This window comes from Corylus avellana, chromosome ca6 (assembly GCF_901000735.1).
Source record: "Corylus avellana chromosome ca6, CavTom2PMs-1.0".
Lineage (NCBI taxonomy): Eukaryota > Viridiplantae > Streptophyta > Magnoliopsida > Fagales > Betulaceae > Corylus > Corylus avellana.
Genome location: NC_081546.1, coordinates 1,756,698 through 1,777,291, shown reverse-complemented (window position 1 = coordinate 1,777,291; position 20,594 = coordinate 1,756,698). Strand labels below are relative to the sequence as shown.

Below are 20,594 nucleotides of genomic sequence, written 5' to 3'. Positions count from 1 at the left end.
TTTTATTTTATTTTTTAAAATAACCATTTGAAAAAAATAAAATTATAAAAAAAATGAAAACTCCAAAAAGGGATGGCCCTTTTCATATTAGCACCTTAATTATTATTTTTATATTTTTCTTAATAACTTGAAGATATTTTGAGAAGAAAAATGTAAAAGTGTCTAATTGACACGCAATGGTAATATGTGGGGGCATTGATGCCACTTTTTTTAAGTTTGGAGATGTAATTGAAAAAAATGGAAGTATTTGAAGGGGGCTAAATATATTATTTCCCTTAGTTAATTTGAAAATAATAATTAAAATTTAGAAATAAAAATCTACTCTTAATTTTTTTTTTTTTTTTTTTTTTTGAAAATGTTGATTTTAATGGATCGAAAATAGAGAAATTCATTTTGTGATCAAAATTAGTTTCAGCTCATTAACATAAAATTAAATAAAAGGCCAAAACATGTTAAACAAGTTGCACCCATTAATTAAGAAGTGAAAAAGGAATGAAAAGGAATACGTACCAAACATGTGGCTTTGTTGATAGCATCAGCGTCATAACCTGCAACGTCTTTGCCATCAAGAACAGAAAGCATTACGTCCATGAAATCTTTCTCCTCTTTATGATCCTCACCTGAAGCTCTCTTACGCTTATGCTCTTCCAACCATTCTCCAAGAAGACCATCCAATTCTTTTGCAACTTTCTTCATGGCCTTCTCATGTCCACCCAAATCCAGCCATCCAAGGTAAGGAATGGTATCCGACACCACAAACATCCCAATATAATGAAAGAATTCCCGCACTGACTTTTGGATTCGTCGCGACTCCTCCTCATCGGCCACTGCACTGGTTGAAAAGTAGCGCTTTCCAGCTACCATCCTAAGAATCACGTTGAGACTCATGTCCCCAAACCACTGCTTCAACTCCACCAAAATTTGCCCTGACTCCTTTTTCTTTGTCCACACTTTGTATAGCTCTTGTAAGGTGGTCTCAACTTCGGAGACTCGAACGTAGGAAAGAAGCTCAAGCCGACGGTTAGATAGTAGCTCCAAGCTGGCTATTTTACGCATTTCACGCCAATAGGGACCATAGGGCGCGAAGCCAAATATGGCGAAGTTATAGCCCAAGTGCTTGGCGGCTACAAGCTTAGGCCTCGAGGAAACAGCCAAGTCGTTGGTGGTGAAGCACTCCTTGGCCATCTCCCAACTGCTTATTACCAAAGCATGTTGCAACCCAAGCTTGATATTAAAAATTGGTCCGTACTTTTCAGCCATGGCTCCCAACGTTAGATGGGGAGGCTTTATTCCCCCCAATAGAGGAAGGTGACCAATTATAGGCCATGCACCCGCCGCGATAGGTGCTTTTTTGGGCAAGCCAACTGATCTGGACCTCCTTATAAGGTAGTAGGAAAAGAGAATAATGGCAAGGAGTCCTGCCATGGCAGAGTTCAAATAATGTGAAAGAAAATCCATTTTGAACTGATCGATCATATAATTGGAGTGGGGAGCCTTAGGGGGATATCTATAGCTTTTATAGACGCATTATTTTTAATGTTGGCTTGGATGAGTCCAAGTTATCACAAGGCATGGTTACTGAAATCAACAAATGAAGCTCACTATTCCATTCGTTTTTTTGTTGTTTTGTGGTTTTTTCTACAGCTGAATAAAGAGATCTATTTTTAGACGGCTTCTCATCTTTGGTAAGTAAGATCGACTGTACGTATTCCGCCGAATAGACTTTGGAGAGAGAGAGAAATGGAGTATTTGGGAGCCGCGCCAGAGAATCTGACCAAGTCATTACCAATTTCCGAAGAGAAGATAATAGAACAATTAATCCTAATTTCTTCTTTGTATTCAAGTGTACGTGTTTTAATTTCATCATAGCACTTTTATTTATTAAGAGAAATAACTTCAAAATAATTGTATATCACTGATAAATAATTAAATAACAGAAACAATTAATTAGACGACAATTCTTTCATTAGATAAGAAGAAAAATCCCCGTTTACATTTCTTTGATCTGATCGAGAAAATCTATCCGAAGACAAGACAATACAAGAAAAAGGTACGTAGGAGAATTGTTTTATAAACCTACAATTAAATTCGTGAGTGCCCAGTGCCCTTGACGTCTAACGACAGTGGTGCACACTTTTCTTGAAAAATTCTCGCTAATCAACTAGTCCTCGGCGTCTATTGCAGTTTTCTGGAAAAATTGTTGCTAATCACGACGTAATGGCTTAGTATATGCTGAGGTGTAATATTGTCATTCTACTCACTTGAATGGTTCTTAGAACATGCCTTGGGAAGTGTGATTTCGAATGCCATAAAATGATTTGGCTTTTCTCACTTGATACCAATTGATTTTAAGATGAAATGGCCAAAGGCCCGATCCAACAAATGGTATCAGAGCCAGGGTCATGAGTTCGAGTCGCGAGAGTGTCATGTTGAGGGAGGGATTGTTGAGGTGCAACATTGCCGCTCTGCTCACTTGGACGGCCCTTAAAACAGACCTTGTGGAGTGCGATTTCGAATGCCATAAAATGATTTGGCTTCCCTCATTGGACACCAATTAATTTTCAGATGAGATGGTCAAATGCTCGATCCAACAGTATAGATTGAGGATAATGTTAACAGATAACACACGCAAATCCAATGAATTGTAGCAGATTTGATTGATGTAAAAAAAAAGAATGTTTTTGTAAGAAAAAAAATTATTTTGTAGTAATTTTTTTATTTAAATAATAATAAAAAATTATTAATATAATGTAAAAAATAAAAATGCTAAAAATTGATTTTGGGAGAAATAATATACGACTTTTTTTTAGCCCATTCTTAAACTGAAAATACGAGAACAATTGTCCTTACTGTTGCTTCATGTGGGGTCTCATCAATGCATTTCCCCGTGGCCAACCAGCAGGTCTTACTTAGGTAATTAATTAACATGAGATGAACTTAATTAACCAAATCCTCTATAATTAACATGCCTTCCATGCATCGTTTCACATTAATACATAAAAATACATGTAGTATTTCTAAAAAAATAAAGGGGAAATTATTGTATACGCCCCCAAAGTTGACAGTATCTTTCAATTCGAATACCAAAGTTTTAATTTTCGCAATTCACCTCCCAAAGTTTCAAACTTTTGCAATTTGACCAATTGTATCCAAAACTTTCTATATTGCCCCTAATTTTTTTTTTTTTTTTTAATTTTTTATAAAATAAAAAAAAAAAAAAAAATTCGGGGTAGCTAATAGCTATGGCCATCTGGCCATTTTTGCACCCTCCAAATTTGTTTTTTTGTTTTTTTTTTTAATTTATTTATAAAAAATAAAAATTAATTACTGGAAATATGAGAATTTTGAGATGATATTAATTGGTCAAATTTTTTTTTTTTAAAAAAATGAAACTTTATGGGGATGGATTGCAAAAATTGAAACTTTGATATTCGAATTGAAAAACGCTGTCAACTTTAAGGGAAAAAACTGTAATTTTCTCAAAAATAAATGGTAGCTAGCATTACTAAAATCGTGCCCCATATATACAAAAAAAAAACTAAAAGACAGATAATGGTCATAGTTTTGTTTTATTGCATTTAACTATTTATATTTTACGGCATATATACATGGTATTACTTTATTTAAAATATTTTTAAATGATGTAAAATTGAACCAAGCAATTGTATACTAGTATATATGTGAATTAAACTAGGGGCCTTCAACAACTCAAGACAAAGTGATCAGCTACGAACAATGGATTTCCTGCAAATACCAAATCTAAGCACAATCATAGCTGGATTGTTTGCAATACTTGTAGTTTCCTACTTTATCCAAAAGAGGTCCGGAGCTTCTAAGGGCAAAACTCATGGCCCTCTCGTATATATCCTCCCATGTCCAACCACCTTAGGTAATTAAGGAAGCGCATCTGCTACCACAAACGTACCACTCAACTCAAAGAAATCTCTTACTGTCTTCCGCCAATGATCGTTATCTTCATTCTCATCCTTGAACGTTGCAGTCCCATCAAATCGCTTCCCTACAACCATCCTAAATGAAACGTTTAGGGCTATGGACCCAATTAAACCATCTCTTCATCTCTACCAAAATGCATGTTGTTGTTCTTCATTTAAAGATTTCCTAAGACCACGTGGTCTTCACTGGGCGAACCGGCCAATTAATCGAACCACATCGATCGTTTAGGTCCACTAGTACTAAAATTATCATTGCTGACTTGGAAATTCAATCTGTATTCTCCCACCATGATGCGAGCATCGACTCGATTGATAAAGGCAGCTTCACGTGCTACTCGATCGGGTGATTTTTGGTAATCGGAGCACACTAGAATTTAATAATGTAATGGTCGAAATTTGATTTTTCTCGAAGAAAAAAACAAATTCCAATCAGGATATTTTTCAATCAACTTCAACCGCGGACCGACGCGTTATCTTTTTCGTTAATGATACAAAATTCTTACCCTACCTTTTTCCTGTTTTGTCTTCGGAGAGATATTTTCCTTAAGGGATAGATCCCAGAAATGGAAAGCCGCCAATGACTCAGATTTTTCTTCCTATCAGCCATTGATGTTAATTTGACGGAGATTTTCTTTTTTTCTTTTTCTTTTTGATGCAACGGTTGTTCTTTGCATGCAATACACTGTGCATGCTAAGATAAATGGGTGGCAAACTGAACCAGCGTCCAATAATGTTGATTGGATCGAGGCTGCCAGACAAGAGATAAGTGCCATCCACCAGATCGAACGTTTACCCTAATAAATAAATATAAAAAAGACAAAACTTCAGAAACCATTAGAGGGTTTAAATTGATCCTTTCCGGAGAATGAATAGTCATTCGATAAAAAATCATTTGGTCGTAGGTTCAAATCCTACTTGGGGAGATTTATCCCCCCCAGAACAACGTTCTGCCAGATCGGTCGCTCAAGACCTTTGGTCTCTACTCGAGGCCGTATTTTTATTTCTCGAACCGAGAGATCTATGAATCGGGTCAAATAGATTAACTTTCCGGTTAACCAACATGTTAACTAATCGATTACGATCAACCAAAGGGCATATAATTTATAGACTCTGAAACAAGGATGGTTTTCGGGGTATATAATTTATTGTCAAGATAAATATTACTGTTTGTTGACCATAATTCATGACCCAGGAATATTTAGCCTTGCAAGGTGGTCCTTGAATTTTCATTAAATATATTTATTTCATCTTCAAGTCTTAATGTTATTGTCCCCATCTCATTTACTAGTCATGCATAAGGCATCTACATCTTTATGGACGAGATTACAACTTATTTTAGCAATAAAATTATTACATAATTATAGGAAATTACTTGATAATATAAAGATTGTATCATGTAATTATTATAAAATATTTCTTAATAATAAAGAGATTGCAAGAATATGCAATTATTATTATTCTAATAATATACATATTCATAATATGAGAAAAATTCTATCATGATAGTACTTAATTAGGCATATCCATAATCCATGATGAACTCTATTAATTAGACGGTCGTCGTTAATCCATAAAACTTAGAAGGTAGGCGTGGTGTGATGAGGACTTCAAGTGGAGTGGCTTTCAGGTTCGTTAGATCAGGGCTTTCGGTCATATCAACCGTTGCATTCGAAGGAGTTGAGATGTCATACATGTGTAAGAAACACTACAAAAAAAAAAGGACATTTTCTGACGTGGCTACAGTACTAGAATTGTTGCCACGTCAGAAAATTTCTGATGTTTCAATTTTAAAACGTCAGAAAATAATTTTCTAACGTGTGAATAGTAACACGTCAGAAATTTTTTGATGTGTTACAACGGACACGTCAGAAAATTATGTAGAATTTTTTTTTTTTGGGAGACTTTTTCTGACGTGTCATGTGTGGCACGTCAGAAAACTGTACATATTTATATATATATACAGATAATTATATATAGATATATAATTAATATATAATTATGTAGAATTTTTTTTTTTTGGGAGACTTTTTCTGACGTGTCATGTGTGGCACGTCAGAAATTTCTGACGTGCCACACATAGCACGTCAGGAAACTTTCTGCTTGGGCGGGATTTTAAAAATTTTCCCACTTTTTTTTTTCTTTTTATTCTTGCCTCTTCATTTATTCCCCACACTCTCTCTCTCTCTCCTCTCTCAATCTCCCTCTTCTGATTTGCACAGGACGGAGCTCCTCTCTGGGGGAAGAAGAAAAGAAAATGTGAAGAAAAAGAAGACAAGCAGCAGATTGAAGAATAGCAAAAGAAGAAGAAGAAAAATGAAAGAAGAGAAGCAGATCTGCTTTTCTTCTAGAAGAAAAAAAAAATAAAAGGAGAAGAAAAGAAGAACAAGAACAAGAAGAAGATAAGATAAGAAAATTTTTTGGGTTTTTGAAGATTTTTGTTGGGTTTTGAGGTTTGGGTTTTTGATTTTTGAAAGACTTTTTCGGTTTGGGTTTTTGTAAATGGAGAAAAGAAGAGAGCTAGAGACAGTGAGAAAATGGAGAAAAGGGAGAACATGGAGAAAAGAAGTAGATCAAAAACGAATTGAAGAGAAAAAAAGAGGAGAAAAGAAGCAGCTGGCATGGGGAGAAAAGATCTGCAGAGAAATTTGCAGAGAAATTCGAATTTCTCTGCGTGAGGGAGCTGTGCCGTGCAGAGAGATTAAAAAAAAAAAAAATTATTATTTATCTATTTTTTAATTGGAAAAAAAAATACCAGAAAAATTTTTTTAAAAAAAAAATTATTATTTTTTTAATTTCCTGACGTCTCAAAATTGACACGTCAGGAAATTTCTGACGTTTTTTATTTTAACACGTCAGAAAATTATTCTGACGTGTAACACACCAAAACATCAGAAAATTCTGACGTTCTACCCACTGACACGTCAGAAATTTTTTTTTCCTGACACCTATACTTCTGACAATCAACACGCGTCAGAAACGCCACGTCAGAAAACGCTAGTCAGAAAAAAAAAATTGTTTTTTTGTAGTGAAACTAGCTAATGCTAAGTGCACCATTTGAAGCCCAAAAGATATTCCAGGGCAAACTCTTCTTCCACTTTCAAACGGAATTAACTCAAAACTTTTACCCCTAAGATCAACATCTTTATGGGTGGTGAGAAATCTTTCCGGTGCAAAAGCCAATGGATCTGACCATATGCGTGGATCTATATGGATTTTCCAAATGTTTGTTATCAGCCGGGTGCCTTTGGGGACATGGTAACCACCTATGATGCAATCCTCAGAGAATTCACGCGGTCCTGATAGAGGTGCTGGTGGATATAAACGTAATGTCTCTTTGGCAATGGCCTGGAGGTAGACCAGCTGACTGATATCTGACTCGTTTAAAGCTCTTTCCTTGCCCACATGAACGTTAAGCTCTTCTTGTGCCTTTTTCAACACTCGGCGGTTGTTCAGCAAAAGCGATATTGCCCAAGTTAGGGTAATCGTACTAGTGTCATTGCCTCCTGCAATTATATTCTACAAAAAAGTGCAATTATTGTTAGAATATTGAGATGTTGGAATATACATTCCTTATTTTTTTTAAAAAAATAACCATTTGAAAAAAAAAAAAATATTGATTTGAATGGATAAAAAATAGAGAAATTCATTTTATGATCAAAATTAGTTTCAGCTCATTAACAAGCCAAAACAAGATTAGCTTCAGCTTGCATCACTTTTTGGACCACCTTGCCTTGAACTCATGTTAGGCCGTTCAAGGATGCCCATTAAGCAAAAGCATACAGTTGCATCCAAGAAGTGAAAAAGGAATACATACCAAACATGTGGCTTTGTTGATCGCATCAGCGTCATAACCTGCAACGTCTTTGCCATCAAGAACAGAAAGCATTACGTCCATGAAATCTTTACCCCCTTTAGCCTCACCTGCAGCTCTCTTACTCTTATGCTCTTCCAACCATTCTCCAAGAAAACCATCCAATTCTTTTGCAGCTTTCTTCATGGCCTTCTCATGTCCACCCAAATCCAGCCATCCAAGGTAAGGAATGGTATCCGACACCACAAACAACCCAAAATAATGAAAGAATTCCCTCACTGACTTTTGGATTCGTCGCGACTCCACCTCATCAGCCACTGCAGTGGTAGAAAAGTAGCGCTTTCCAGATACCATCCTAAGAATCACGTTGAGACTCATGTCCCCAAACCACTGCTTCAACTCCACCAAAATCTGCTCTGACTCCTTTTTCTTTGTCCACACTTTGTATAGCTCTTGTAAGGTGGTCTCAACTTCGGAGACTCGAACGTAGGAAAGAAGCTCAAGCCGACGGTTAGATAGTAGCTCCAAGCTGGCTATTTTACGCATTTCACGCCAATAGGGACCATAGGGTGCGAAGCCAAACATGGCGAAGTTATAGCCGAAGTGTTTAGCGGCTAAAAGCTTGGGCCGCGAGGAAACAGCCAAGTCGTTGGTGGTGAAGCACTCCTTGGCCATCTCCCAACTGCTTATTACCAAAGCACGTTGCAACCCAAGATGGATAGTAAAAATTGGCCCGTACTTTTCAGCCATAGCTCCCAACGTTATGTGGGGAGGCTTTGTTCCTCCCAAAAGAGGGAGGTGACCAATTATTGGCCATGCACCCGCAGCGATAGGTGCTTTTTTGGGCAAGCCAACTCTGGACCTCCTTACAAGGTAGTAGGAAAAGAGAATAACGGCAAGGAGTCCTGCTATGGCAGAGTTTGAGTAAGGTGAGAGAAAATTCATTTTAGCTCTGATTAGAGCCTTAGGGGGATATCTTTAACTATGGGAACTTGGAATTAGCTTTTATAGACACATATTTAGCTATTTATGATATATTTTGTGGTATTATTTTTAATGTTGATCGACTTGTAAGAGTCCATATGTTATAATGAGCTCATTTTTTGTTGTTTTGTAGTTTGCTAGGAATTCTTATCCCAGCAGAATTACGATAGTTGTAGACGCCTTCTCCTCTTTTATAAGAGTACTCTTGCCATGGCAGGGTTTAGGTAAGGTGAAAGAAAATTCATTTGAGCTCATATAATTAGAGCCTTGGGGGGATATCTATAACTTTTATAGACACATATTTAGCTACTTTCGGTATTAATTTTAATGTTGGGTTGGATTGGATGAGTCCATGTTATCACGATCAGGTTGTTGCCTACTGGTTTGTAGATTTTCTTATTAATCAACGAATGGAGCCCATATATATTCATTCGTTTTTTGTTGTTTTGTGGTGTTTTAGTTCGCTAGAATACTTCTCCCAGCTCAATAAATCTCTACTTTTAGACGTCTTTTGCTCTTTAATAACAGAGTACGTATTCTTACGTTACAAAAAAAAAAAAAAAAAAAGAGTGTCTGTTTTCCGCCGCACAGACTTTGGAGAAAGCGAGAGAAATGGAGTGTTTGGGAGCCGTGCCTGAGAATCTGACCAAGTAATTACAATTTCCGAAGGGAGGAGAACAATATTAGTTTTGTAAATCAGAATTGAACCATATTTAATTGATGCGAAGAAAAAAGTGAATGTTTTATAAGAAAAAATAAAATTAAAAATTAAAAAAAAAATATTTTGTAGTGATTTTTTTTTATTTAAATAATAATAAAAAATGATTAAAATGATATAAAAAATAAGAATGTTGAGATTAATTTTGAAATAAATTTTATAGGGTTTCAGATCTTTTGGGTCTTCTTTTCGGTCCACTCCTTTGCCAAACATAGCCCTAACAATTAATCGTAATTTTTCTACAATGTTGTTAGGAGATCTAGCTAGTAGCTCTCTCAACCCAGCTATCTTATTTGTATTCAAGTTTGTTTTAATTTTGTAGTACTTTTATTTATTAAGAAAAACAACTTCAAAATAATTGCATACCATTTATAAATAATTAAATATTAAAAGTAATTAATTGGATAGCAATACTTTCGTACTGTGGAATAGACAAAATTTTTATGTTGATGGACGGAAGAAAAATCTGAGTCATATTGTTTCCTTTTACATTTCTTGGATCTAACAAAATCTATTCGATCGAAGACAAGACAAGACAAGAAAAAGACATGTAGGAGAAGTACACATTATTATTATTTTTTATCATCTTTTTTATACTGCATTTAGTAAATGCATAGCTGAAGTGCTTTTTAAAAAGTTATTGATGTTCGTAACAAAATTAAGAATGCTTTTAGTTGTGAAAATGACCATATAAGACACTTGACGTGGAACATAAAAAAAATAAATAAATAAATAAAAAATAAAAAAGTGGTGCACAATTTTCTTGAAAAAATCTTGAGAATTTGTTGCTGATCACGACTTATGTGAAACGTTAAAGATGAGAACAATTGTCCTTACTGTTGCTGCAAGTGGGGTCTTATATATCAATGCATTTCCCCGTGGCCAACCAGCAATTCTTACTTAGGATTAAGATATATAGATCGATCTTTACGGTTCGTACTGTTGCAGTTTTTTTTTTTAAAAAAAAAGAAAATTCAAATTTTCCCGATTAAATCATTGAATTTTGGTTCCGTTTCAAACAGGTTTATCCATAATCTATTGTCTAATTAATTGACAATTGATACTTGCTTCATGGTGGGACAATAAAGAATATTGTAGCTCCGAGTCAATAATGAAGATGTAGGTGGCAATGGCTAAGCTAGCTAGTCAAGATTTTGATTGGACAAAATTTAAAAACAGAGTTGAACAAAAGTTGATTAAAAATATTAAAGAATGTTACTAACCAAACAAATTCTTCATTATAGAAAATTTTTCAAGAAAATTGTGCACCGCTACTAATAGTAGTGGTGCCCAATTTTCCTGAAAAAATTTATAGTGGTGCACCAAAAGTTGAATGTGCACCACTATAAGACGTCAAGGACGGACACTGATCAGTCAGCTTCAACCTGGATTTAAAATTGAAACAATGCAATGCATTCAAACAGCACCCGATGTTGACTGGAGGGCAGCCAGACAAGAAATTAGTGCATGAGAAAAATTATTGGTATTTTGTCCTCTCATATTTTTTTACAAATTTAATTGATCAATCATTAAATTTGTAGGGTTCACCATTGATTTATTTGAGGTTCACATATGTCAACAAATCTAATGGTTGATTTGTAAAATGAGATGAAGAAAGTACAGAAAAAATATCGACACCAATCATTTCTCTTACCTTAGGTCTCGTTTTGTTCGTGAAATGTATAGTCCTTTGAAAAATGAATAGCTACTGGGAATAAAAGAGTGTAGAATAAAATAGTTATTCATATTCCTTAGTTTAATAACAACACACATACAAAAATTGGAATTGTTATTATTATTATTATTATTCTAAGAATATACATATTCATAATATGAGGAAAATCCTATCATCATAGTACTTATGCATATAGATGAACTCTATTAGACGGTCGTCGTTAATCCATAAAACTTAGAAGGTAGGCGCGGTGAGATGAGGACTTCAAGTGGAGTGGCTTTCAGGTTCGTTAGACCAGGGCTTTCAGTCATATCAACCATTGCATTCGAAGGAGTTGAGATGTCATACATGTGTAAGAAACTAGCCAGTGCTAAGTGCACCATTTGAAGCGCAAAAGATATTCCAGGGCAAACTCTTCTTCCACTTCCAAATGGAATTAACTCAAAACTTTTACCCCTAAGATCAACATCTTTGTGGGTGGTGATAAATCTTTCCGGTGCAAAAGCCAATGGATCCGACCATATGCGTGGATCTATATGAATTTTCCAAATGTTTGTGATCAGTCGGGTGCCTTTGGGGACATGGTAACCACCTATGATGCAATCCTCAGAGAATTCACGCGGTCCTGATAAAGGTGCTGCTGGATATAAACGTAATGTCTCTTTGACGATGGCCTGGAGGTAGACTAGCTTACTGATATCTGACTCGTTTAAAGCTCTTTCCTTGCCCACATGGACGTCAAGCTCTTCTTGTGCCTTTTTCAACACTCGGCGGTTGTTCAACAAAAGTGATATTGCCCAAGTTAGGGTAACCGTACTGGTGTCATTGCCTCCTGCAATTATATTCTACAAAGTGCAATTATTGTTAGAATATTTTGAGACGTTGGAGCATCCATATATTCCTTATTTATTAAAAAATTGAACCAAAAAAAAATTAAAAACACCAAAAAGGATGGCACTTTTCATATTAGCACCTTAATTATTATTTTCAAATGGTCATTTTTATTTTATTTTATTTTATGTTTTTATAACTTAAAGATATTTTGAAAAGAAAATTTTAAAAGTGTCTAATTTGACATGTAATGGTACTATGCGAGGCCTTGTTTCACTTTTTAACGTTTGGAGACAAAATTTCAAAATGGGTAATAATTCCAAGGGCAAAAATGTATTTTCCCTTAGTTAATTTGAAAATAATAATTAAAATTTAAAAAGAAAAATCTACTCTAAATTTTCTTTTTAAAAAAATGTTGATTTGAATGGATAGAAAATAGAGAAATTCATTTTATGATCAAAATTAGTTTCAGTTCATTAACAATCCAAAACAAGTTTTTCATAAAATTAAAAAGGCCAAAGAAAGATTAGCTTCAGCTTGCATCGCTTTTTGGACCACCTTGCCTTGAACTCATGTTAAACCGTTCAAGGATGCCCATTAAGCAAAAGCTCTAGTCCTGGCACATATATATATATATACAGATACAGTTGCACCAAAGAAGTGGAAAAGGAATACGTACCAAACATGTGGCTTTGTTGATAGCATCAGCGTCATAACCTGCAACGTCTTTGCCATCAAGAACAGAAAGCATTACGTCCATGAAATCTTTCTCCTCTTTATCCTCACCTGCAGCTCTCTTACGCTTATGCTCTTCCAACCAGTCTCCAAGAAGACCATCCAATTCTTTTGCAACTTTCTTCATGGCCTTCTCATGTCCACCCAAATCAAGCCATCCAAGGTAAGGAATGGTATCCGACACCACAAACATCCCAACATAATCAAAGAATTCCTTCACTGACTTTTGGATTCGTCGCGACTCCTTCTCATCAGCCACTGCAGTGGTGGAAAAGTAGCGTTTTCCAGCCACCATCCTAAGAATCACGTTGAGACTCATGTTCCCAAACCACTGCTTCAACTCCACCAAAATCTGTCCTGACTCCTTTTTCTTTGTCCACACTTTGTATAGCTCTTGTAAGATGGTCTCAACTTCGGAGACTCGAATGTAGGAAAGAAGCTCAAGCCGGCGGTTAGATAGTAGCTCCAAGGTGGCTATTTTACGCATTTCACGCCAATATGGACCATAGGGCGCGAACCCGAACATGGCGAAGTTATAGCCGAAGTGTTTGGCGGCTACAAGCTTTGGCCGCGAGGAAACTGCCAAGTCGTTGGTGGTGAAGCACTCCTTGGCCATCTCGCAACTGCTTATTACCAAAGCAGGTTGCGATCCAAGCTGGATAATAAAAATTGGTCCGTACTTTTCAGCCATGGCTCCCAACGTTAGATGGGGAGGCTTTGTTCCCCCCAACAGAGGGAGGTGACCAATTATAGGCCATGCACCCGCAGCAATAGGTGCTTTTTTGGGCAAGCCAACAGGTCTGGACCTCCTTACAAGGTAGTAAGAAAAGAGAATAACGGCAAGGAGTCCTGCCATGGCAGAGTTTGGGTAAGGTGAAAGAAAATCCATTTTAGCGTAGATTATTGGAGCCTTAGGGGGATATCTTTAGCTTTTATAGACGCATTGTTTTTAATGTTGGCTTGAATGAGTCCATGTTATCACAATGCATGGTTGCTGAAATCAACAAATGGAGCCCACTATTCCATTCGTTTTTTGTTGTTTTGTGATTTTTTAGTTTTGATAGGAATTCTTCTCACAGCTGAAAAAAGAGATCTAGTTTTAGACGGCTTCTCCTCTTTTATTATAAAAGAACTAAAACAGATGTCCTGGCCTATACGTCATTCCTTTTTCTATATTTAAGAAAAATTTTAAAAAAATCACAAAGAACCACTCACATAATTAGATTCCTTACATTTAACCAATCTTTAAGGGTTATTACAATATTTTTCAATGTGTAAAGAACCAAAAGTAATTTCCTATACATTATTTTACTATAAACATTTCTCTTTTCTCTCTCCTCTTTCGTCTTTTTGTTTTTATTTGAGGATTGTATTAAAATTTTGTGAAAAATAATTAGAGTAGGTAAAGAATTTATATTTTATAAATAAATAATATTTTAATTGTATACGAAAAGATAAGAAAAATTATTATAAAATATATTTTCATAAGTAAAAAATATTTTTTTTGCCTTAAATTTAAAGAAAATTAAAAGAAAACTACTACCAATACTCTAAGAGTGTACGTATTCCGGCGCATAGACTTTGGAGAGAGAGAAAGAAATGGAGTGTTTGGGAGCCGCGCCAGAGGATCTGACCAAGTCATTACCAATTTCAGAAGAGAAGATAATAGAACAATTAATGCTAATGTTTGTATTATGTTGTTAATATTAGGAGAGCAGCTCTCTCAAACCAGCTATCTTTTTTGTATTCAAGTGTATTTTAATTTCGTAACACTTTAATTTATTAAGAGAAATAACATCAAAATAATTGTATATCACTGATAAATAATTAAATATTAGAAATAATTAATTAGACAGCAATACTTTCCTTAGGAAGAAAAATCTCCGTTTACATTTCTTTGATGTGGGAAAATCTATCCGAAGGGAAGACAAGACAAGACAAGAAAAAGGTACGAAGGAGAAGTGTTTTCGCATTCATCTTTTATATCATTTGTTTTTTTATAAACCTACCATTAAATTCGTGAGTGCCCACTGCCCAGTGCCCTTTACGTCTAACGTTAACAGTGGTGCACAATTTCTTGAAAAATTCTCGCTAATCAACTTTAAGGGTACTACAAGTCTTCAATAGGCTGATTGAGACTAGACATCGACGTGTACTGCAGTTTTCTGCGTCTACTGCGGATTTCTGGAAAAATTGTTGCTAATCACAGTTAAATTATCGGTTAGCTTAAAATATTATTAGTTTTAATACTCCCCTCACATGTGGACTTAGATTTTCTTCACGCTCCCCTCATATGTAGGCTCAGATTTTCTTATAATAGGTGAGGCTCAACACATTAAATATTTAATTTAAATGTGGGCAAATTGACGGAAGTCAAGGTTCAATCTTAGGACCTTTGGCTCTGATACCATATTAAATTATCAGTTATCCCAAAAGTTTAAACTTATAGGAAGTGGTAAATTTAATTACTTAATTATTAGTTTTAACAATCAGGACTTTAATGGCTTAGTATAGATAGAAGATTGTTGAGGAATAATTTAACATTGGCTGTGGATAAGATGTTGGACATGTTTATAAATAATGGACAACTTTCTTCTATAAAATCGATTTTATGAGATGAGTTAGGCCCACAAAGTTCTTCATAATATCATAGTCTACCACACGACAAAGGAGGCCTATACTACTTACCTCATGACAAAGAGCAAGAAAAATACCGGCATGCACGTGAAGAAGGTTGTTATCTTGTTAAGAAATAATCTCATATTGACCGTAGATAAGATTTTGAATATGTTTATAAAAAAATAGACAACTCTCTTCTATAAAATTGATTTTATGTGATTAGTTAGGACACAAATTTCTTAAGAATGACGTTAACAGATAACACACGCAATTAAAGTGAAAAAAACAAGAACAATTGTCCTTCCTGTTGCTGCATGTGGGGTCTCATCAATGCATTTACCCGCCGCCAACCAGCAATTCTTACTAACCGACACCTTTTTTCTAACCAGCAATTCTTACTAACCGACACCTTTTTTCTTACTAACCGACACCTTTTTTCTATTTTTTTCTAAATTTAAGTAATAAAATTATTTTTTACTTTTCTATTTAATATTTGTTTTCTTAACTTTATCTTATATTATTAAAATATTATTTTTACTTTTACTTTTTTTTTTAAAAAATGTTAAATACTAAATACTCTTTGAAATTTTGTTACTTTATTTTTTTTTTATAGGATTTGATTTTTATTACAGGAACTTCCTATGATTTTGATAATAAATCAAATTAATTTTTCTGTCAGTTGACTGTAAGTTAACTTAACGAAAGTCTACATGAACTAATCAAATGTTGATACGTGGCATCTACTTAATTTTTTTTAAAAAAAAATACATTTTTTTAATTTAAAAAATTTTTAAAAAAAAATTTAAGTAGGTGCTACGTGTCAACATTTGATTGGTCCACATTTGAACTTTCGTTAATTCAACTAACGATCAACTGACAAAGACTAACTTGGTCTATTATCAAAACCACAAGGACCTCTTGTAAAAAAAATCAAACTCAATGGAGAAAAAAATAAAGCAACGAAACCAGGGGCATTTAGTATTTAACCCCAAAAAAAAATTATTTTCTCTTTCTTTTTTTTTTTTGTCTCTCTCATCGTCTCATCTTCTGCAAGCGACCAAGTGATCTTCTCCCACATCTCTCTGGTCGATCTTCTTCTTCTCCGATTCCTCTCTCTCCCACACGTCTTCTCTCTTTCTTATCTGATCTCACGATTTTTCTCCAACTAGTGTGCTTGTAAACATATATGCATCATAAAACTCATACTCAAAGGGGATGGTACAATCTGATCCCTCTCTCTCACACGGAATCTCTCACTAGATAGAGCTTTCTTAATTTAAGGAACCAAAAGGGGATGGTACGAATTTGATTGGCAGTTCTAATTTGCCTCTTCTAAGGTCCCCATGGTGATCTTCAAGTCATCCTCACTAAGCGAGCATCAACGCTCTCTTCTCACCCCGGTCTTGGACCTTAAATTAAGCCTCTGGTTTTGAACATTTTTTGGGTTCTACTATGATGATCGATGTTGAACAGGAAAATGGGCGTGTGAATTATTAGAATATTAATTAAATGATTAAATATACCTCAAATTGTCTTAAACTTTGAATAAAGAAAAACAAACGCAAATGTGACGTGAAAAGATGTGATAAAAGAGAGAATCGAATTTTTTTATATTTTAATAAATCTAAGGATCGCTACAGTGCAACCCAATGTTGCACCTAACAATCTTAATATTTATGGTAAATTTAGGGGCTTTTTGTGACTTCTTTAACATTTTTCTTAAGTTTATGGAAGAAAACCACTTATTGAGAAGCTGCTGCTAATATTCTGATTTCGATCTTTAGGTTTGTACTGTTGCAATTTTTTTTTTTTTTTTTTGAAAAAAATAAAATTTTTTACAATTAAATCATTAAATTTTAGTTCAGTTTCAAATTGGTACATCCATAATCTATTGTCTAATTAATTAACCATTGATACTTGCTTCATGGTGGGAGAATACAGATCGAAGCACCTTGTCAATAATGAAGATGTAGCGGGCAATGGCTAAGTAGAGATTTCGAATCACATTGAGGGCAAAATTAAAAAACAAAGTTGAACAAAAGTCCATAAAAAATATTAAGGAATGCTACTAACCAAATAAATAAACAATTCAACCAAATTCTTCATTATTGAAAATTTTTCAGGAAAATTGTGCACCGCGATAAGACGAAAAGGACGGACACTGATGAATCAGCTTCAACCGCGGACGCGTGAAATGAAAAGGGGGCCAATGACTCAGATTTTTCTTCCCATCAGTCATTGTTAATTTGAACCGGAAATATAAATTGAAACAATACAATGCACTTGACTGAACCGGATGTTGACAAGAGATATATTAGTGCCCTCCACCAGAATGTTTATCTTAATGTTATTAGTGGCCCCATCTCATTCATTAGCCATGCACAAGGCATCTACATCATTACGGACGAGATTACCACTTATTTTAGGAATAAAATTATTACATAGTTATAGGAAAATCACTTCATAACAAAAAGATTGTAATAAGGTAATTATTATAAGATATTTCTTAATAATAAAGAGATTGCAATAATATGCAATTATTATGATTCTAATAATATGCATATTCATAATATGAGAACAACATATCATCACAGTACTCAGGTCTATCCATGAAATGTATTAGACAGTCGTCATTAATCCATAAATCTTGGAAGGTAGGCGTGGTGTGATGAGGACTTCAAGTGGAGTAGCTTTCATGTTTGCTAGTCCAGGGCTCTCAGTCATATCAACCGGTGCATTCAAAGGAGTTGAGATGTCATACATGTGTAAGAAACTAGCCAGTGCTAAGTGCACCATTTGAAGGCCCAAAGATATTCCAGGGCAAACTCTTCTACCACTTCCAAATGGGATTAACTCAAAACTTTTACCCCTAAGATCAACATCTTTTTGGGTGGTGAGAAATCTTTCTGGCTCGAATGCCAATGGATCCAACCATATACGTCGATCCGTATGGATTTTCGAAGCGTTTGTGATTAGCCGAGTGCCTTTGGGGACATGGTACCCACCTATGACGCAGTCCTCAGAAAATTCACGTGGTACTAATAGAGGTCCTGGTGGATATAAACGTAATACTTCTTTGACGATGGCTCGGAGGTAGACCAGCTGACTGATATCCAACTCGTTTAAAGCTCTTTCCTTGCCCACATGGATGTCAAGCTCATCTTGTGCCTTTTTCAACACTCGGCGGTTGTTTAACAATAATGATATTGCCCAGGTTAAGGTAATCGTGCTAGTATCGGTGCCTCCAGCAATTATATTCTACAAAGTGCAACTTATGTTAGAATATATTATTGAGTCCCTGGAATAGACATTTCTTATTTTTATTTTTTTATAGGCATTTATTATTTTTATTATTTTTATAAGATAAATATTTCCTCTAAACTGATTTGAAAAAAAATTCTTCCAACCTATTCTAACAACGGTCAAGTGACATTTCTCATATATATATATTTTTTTAATATTTTTAATAGTTATTTATTGTTAGTTTACTAACAAAAAAAAAAAAAAAAAAAATCCCGAAAGCAAAAGCTGTAGTACGGCTCATGCATACAGCATACACAGTTGCACCCAATTAAGAAGTGAAAAAGGAATGCGCGTACGTACCAAACATGTGGCTTTGTTGATCGTATCAGCGTCATAACCTGCAACATTTTTGCCATCAAGGACTGTAAGCATTACGTCCATGAAATCCTTATCCTCTTTATCCTCACCCGCAGCTCTCTTACACTTATGCTCTTCCAACCATTCTCCAACAAGACTATCCAATTCTTTTGCAACTTTCTTCATGGCCTTCTCATGTCCGCCAAAATCCAACAATCCAATGTAAGGAATGGCATCCGACACCACAAACAACCCAATATAATGAAAGAATACCCTCACTGACTTTTGGATTCGTTGCGACTCCTCCTCATTAGCCACTGTAGTGGTAAAAAAGTAGCGTTTTCCAACTATCATCCTAAGCATCACGTTGAGGGTCATGTCCCCGAACAACTGCTTCAACTCCACCAAAATCTGGCCTGACTCCTTGTTTTTCTCTGTCCACAATTTGTATAGCTCTTGTAAGGTGGTCTGAACTTCGGAGACTCGAACGTAGGAAAGAAGTTCAAGCCGACGGTTCGATAGTAGCTCCGAGGTGGCTATTTTACGCATTTCACGCCAATAGGGACCATAGGGTGCGAAGCCGAACATGGCGTAGTTATAGCTGAAGTGTTTAGTGGCTAAGAGCTTGGGCCGAGAGGAAGCAGCCAAGTCGTTGGTGGTGAAGCACTCCTTGGCCATCTCCCAACTGCTTATTACCAAAGCACGTTGCAACCCAAGTTGGATACTAAAAATTGGTCCGTACTTTTCAGCCATGGCTCCCAACGTTATATGGGGAGGCTTTGCTCCCCACAACAGAGGGAGGTGACCAATTATAGGCCATGCACCCGCAGCGATAGGTGCTTTTTTGGGCAAGCTAGCTTTGGACCTCCTTACAAGGTAGTAGGAAAAGAGAATAACGGCCGCAAGGAGTCCTGCCATGGCAGAGTTTAGGTAAGGTAAAAGAAAATCCATTTGAGCTCATATAATTGGAGCCTTAGGGGGATATCCGATATCTATAGCTTTTATAGACGCATATTTAGCTAGTTTCGATATATTTTTGTGGTATTATTTTTAATGATGGGTTGTGGATGGGTACTCCGTGTTATCACGAACTGAGGTGGTCACTACCTACTGGTTTGTACATTTTCTTATCAATCAACGAATGGAGCCCACTATTAATTAGTTTTTTGCATTCCGCCACACCGGCCACCGCAAAATTAAGTGAGGCAGGTGTCTCACGTTTTGCCACAAAGTGAGACTTTGAGGACAATGGGGAGAGAGACAAAGGGAGTCTTTGGGATCCGCAACAGACGAATTAATGAAGAAAATCACTTATCTACAAGTTGCTGCTAATATTCTGAGGTCGATCTTTTGGTTTGTACTGTTGCATTTTTATTTTTATTTTTTTTGAAAAAAATCAATTTTTTTACAATTAAATCATTAAATTTTAGTTCAGTTTCAAATAGGTCCATCCATAATCTATTGTCTAATTAATTAACCATTGATACTTGCTTCATGGTGGGAGAATACAGATCGAAGCTCCTTGTCAATAATGAAGATGTAGCGGGCAATGGCTAAGTAGAGATTTCGAATCACATTGAGGGCAAAATTAAAAAACAAAGTTGAACAAAAGTCCATTATAAATGTTAACGAATATTAATAACCAAGTAAATAAACAATTCAACCAAA

At 35.4% G+C, this 20,594-nt stretch overlaps 3 protein-coding genes and 1 pseudogene across 3 annotated transcripts; all 4 read right to left on the bottom strand.

The window, feature by feature from the left end:
- The window catches only part of LOC132184830 (cytochrome P450 CYP82D47-like), a 4,020-nt pseudogene extending 2,488 nt beyond the window's left edge, over nt 1–1,532 (bottom strand).
- A 5,258-nt stretch (nt 1,533–6,790) lies between these two features.
- LOC132184424 (cytochrome P450 CYP82D47-like) lies at nt 6,791–8,871 on the bottom strand. The gene is made up of 2 exons (XM_059598052.1): nt 7,768–8,871; nt 6,791–7,469 (listed from the first exon to the last, which is right to left on the bottom strand). Exons 1-2 carry the CDS (start codon nt 8,707–8,709, stop codon nt 6,948–6,950), a joined length of 1,464 nt encoding a protein of 487 aa, XP_059454035.1. The 5' UTR covers nt 8,710–8,871; the 3' UTR covers nt 6,791–6,947.
- Nucleotides 8,872–11,238: 2,367 nt separating this feature from the next.
- On the bottom strand, nt 11,239–13,623 carry LOC132185624 (cytochrome P450 CYP82D47-like). The gene is made up of 2 exons (XM_059599384.1): nt 12,652–13,623; nt 11,239–11,986 (listed from the first exon to the last, which is right to left on the bottom strand). Exons 1-2 carry the CDS (start codon nt 13,594–13,596, stop codon nt 11,348–11,350), a joined length of 1,584 nt encoding a protein of 527 aa, XP_059455367.1. The 5' UTR covers nt 13,597–13,623; the 3' UTR covers nt 11,239–11,347.
- A 4,210-nt stretch (nt 13,624–17,833) lies between these two features.
- Nucleotides 17,834–19,950, bottom strand: LOC132184366 (cytochrome P450 82A3-like). Its single transcript, XM_059597979.1, has 2 exons — nt 18,930–19,950; nt 17,834–18,584 (listed from the first exon to the last, which is right to left on the bottom strand). The coding sequence occupies exons 1-2, from the start codon at nt 19,875–19,877 to the stop codon at nt 17,946–17,948; spliced, it is 1,587 nt and encodes a 528-aa protein (XP_059453962.1). The 5' UTR covers nt 19,878–19,950; the 3' UTR covers nt 17,834–17,945.
- Nucleotides 19,951–20,594: the final 644 nt, after the last annotated feature.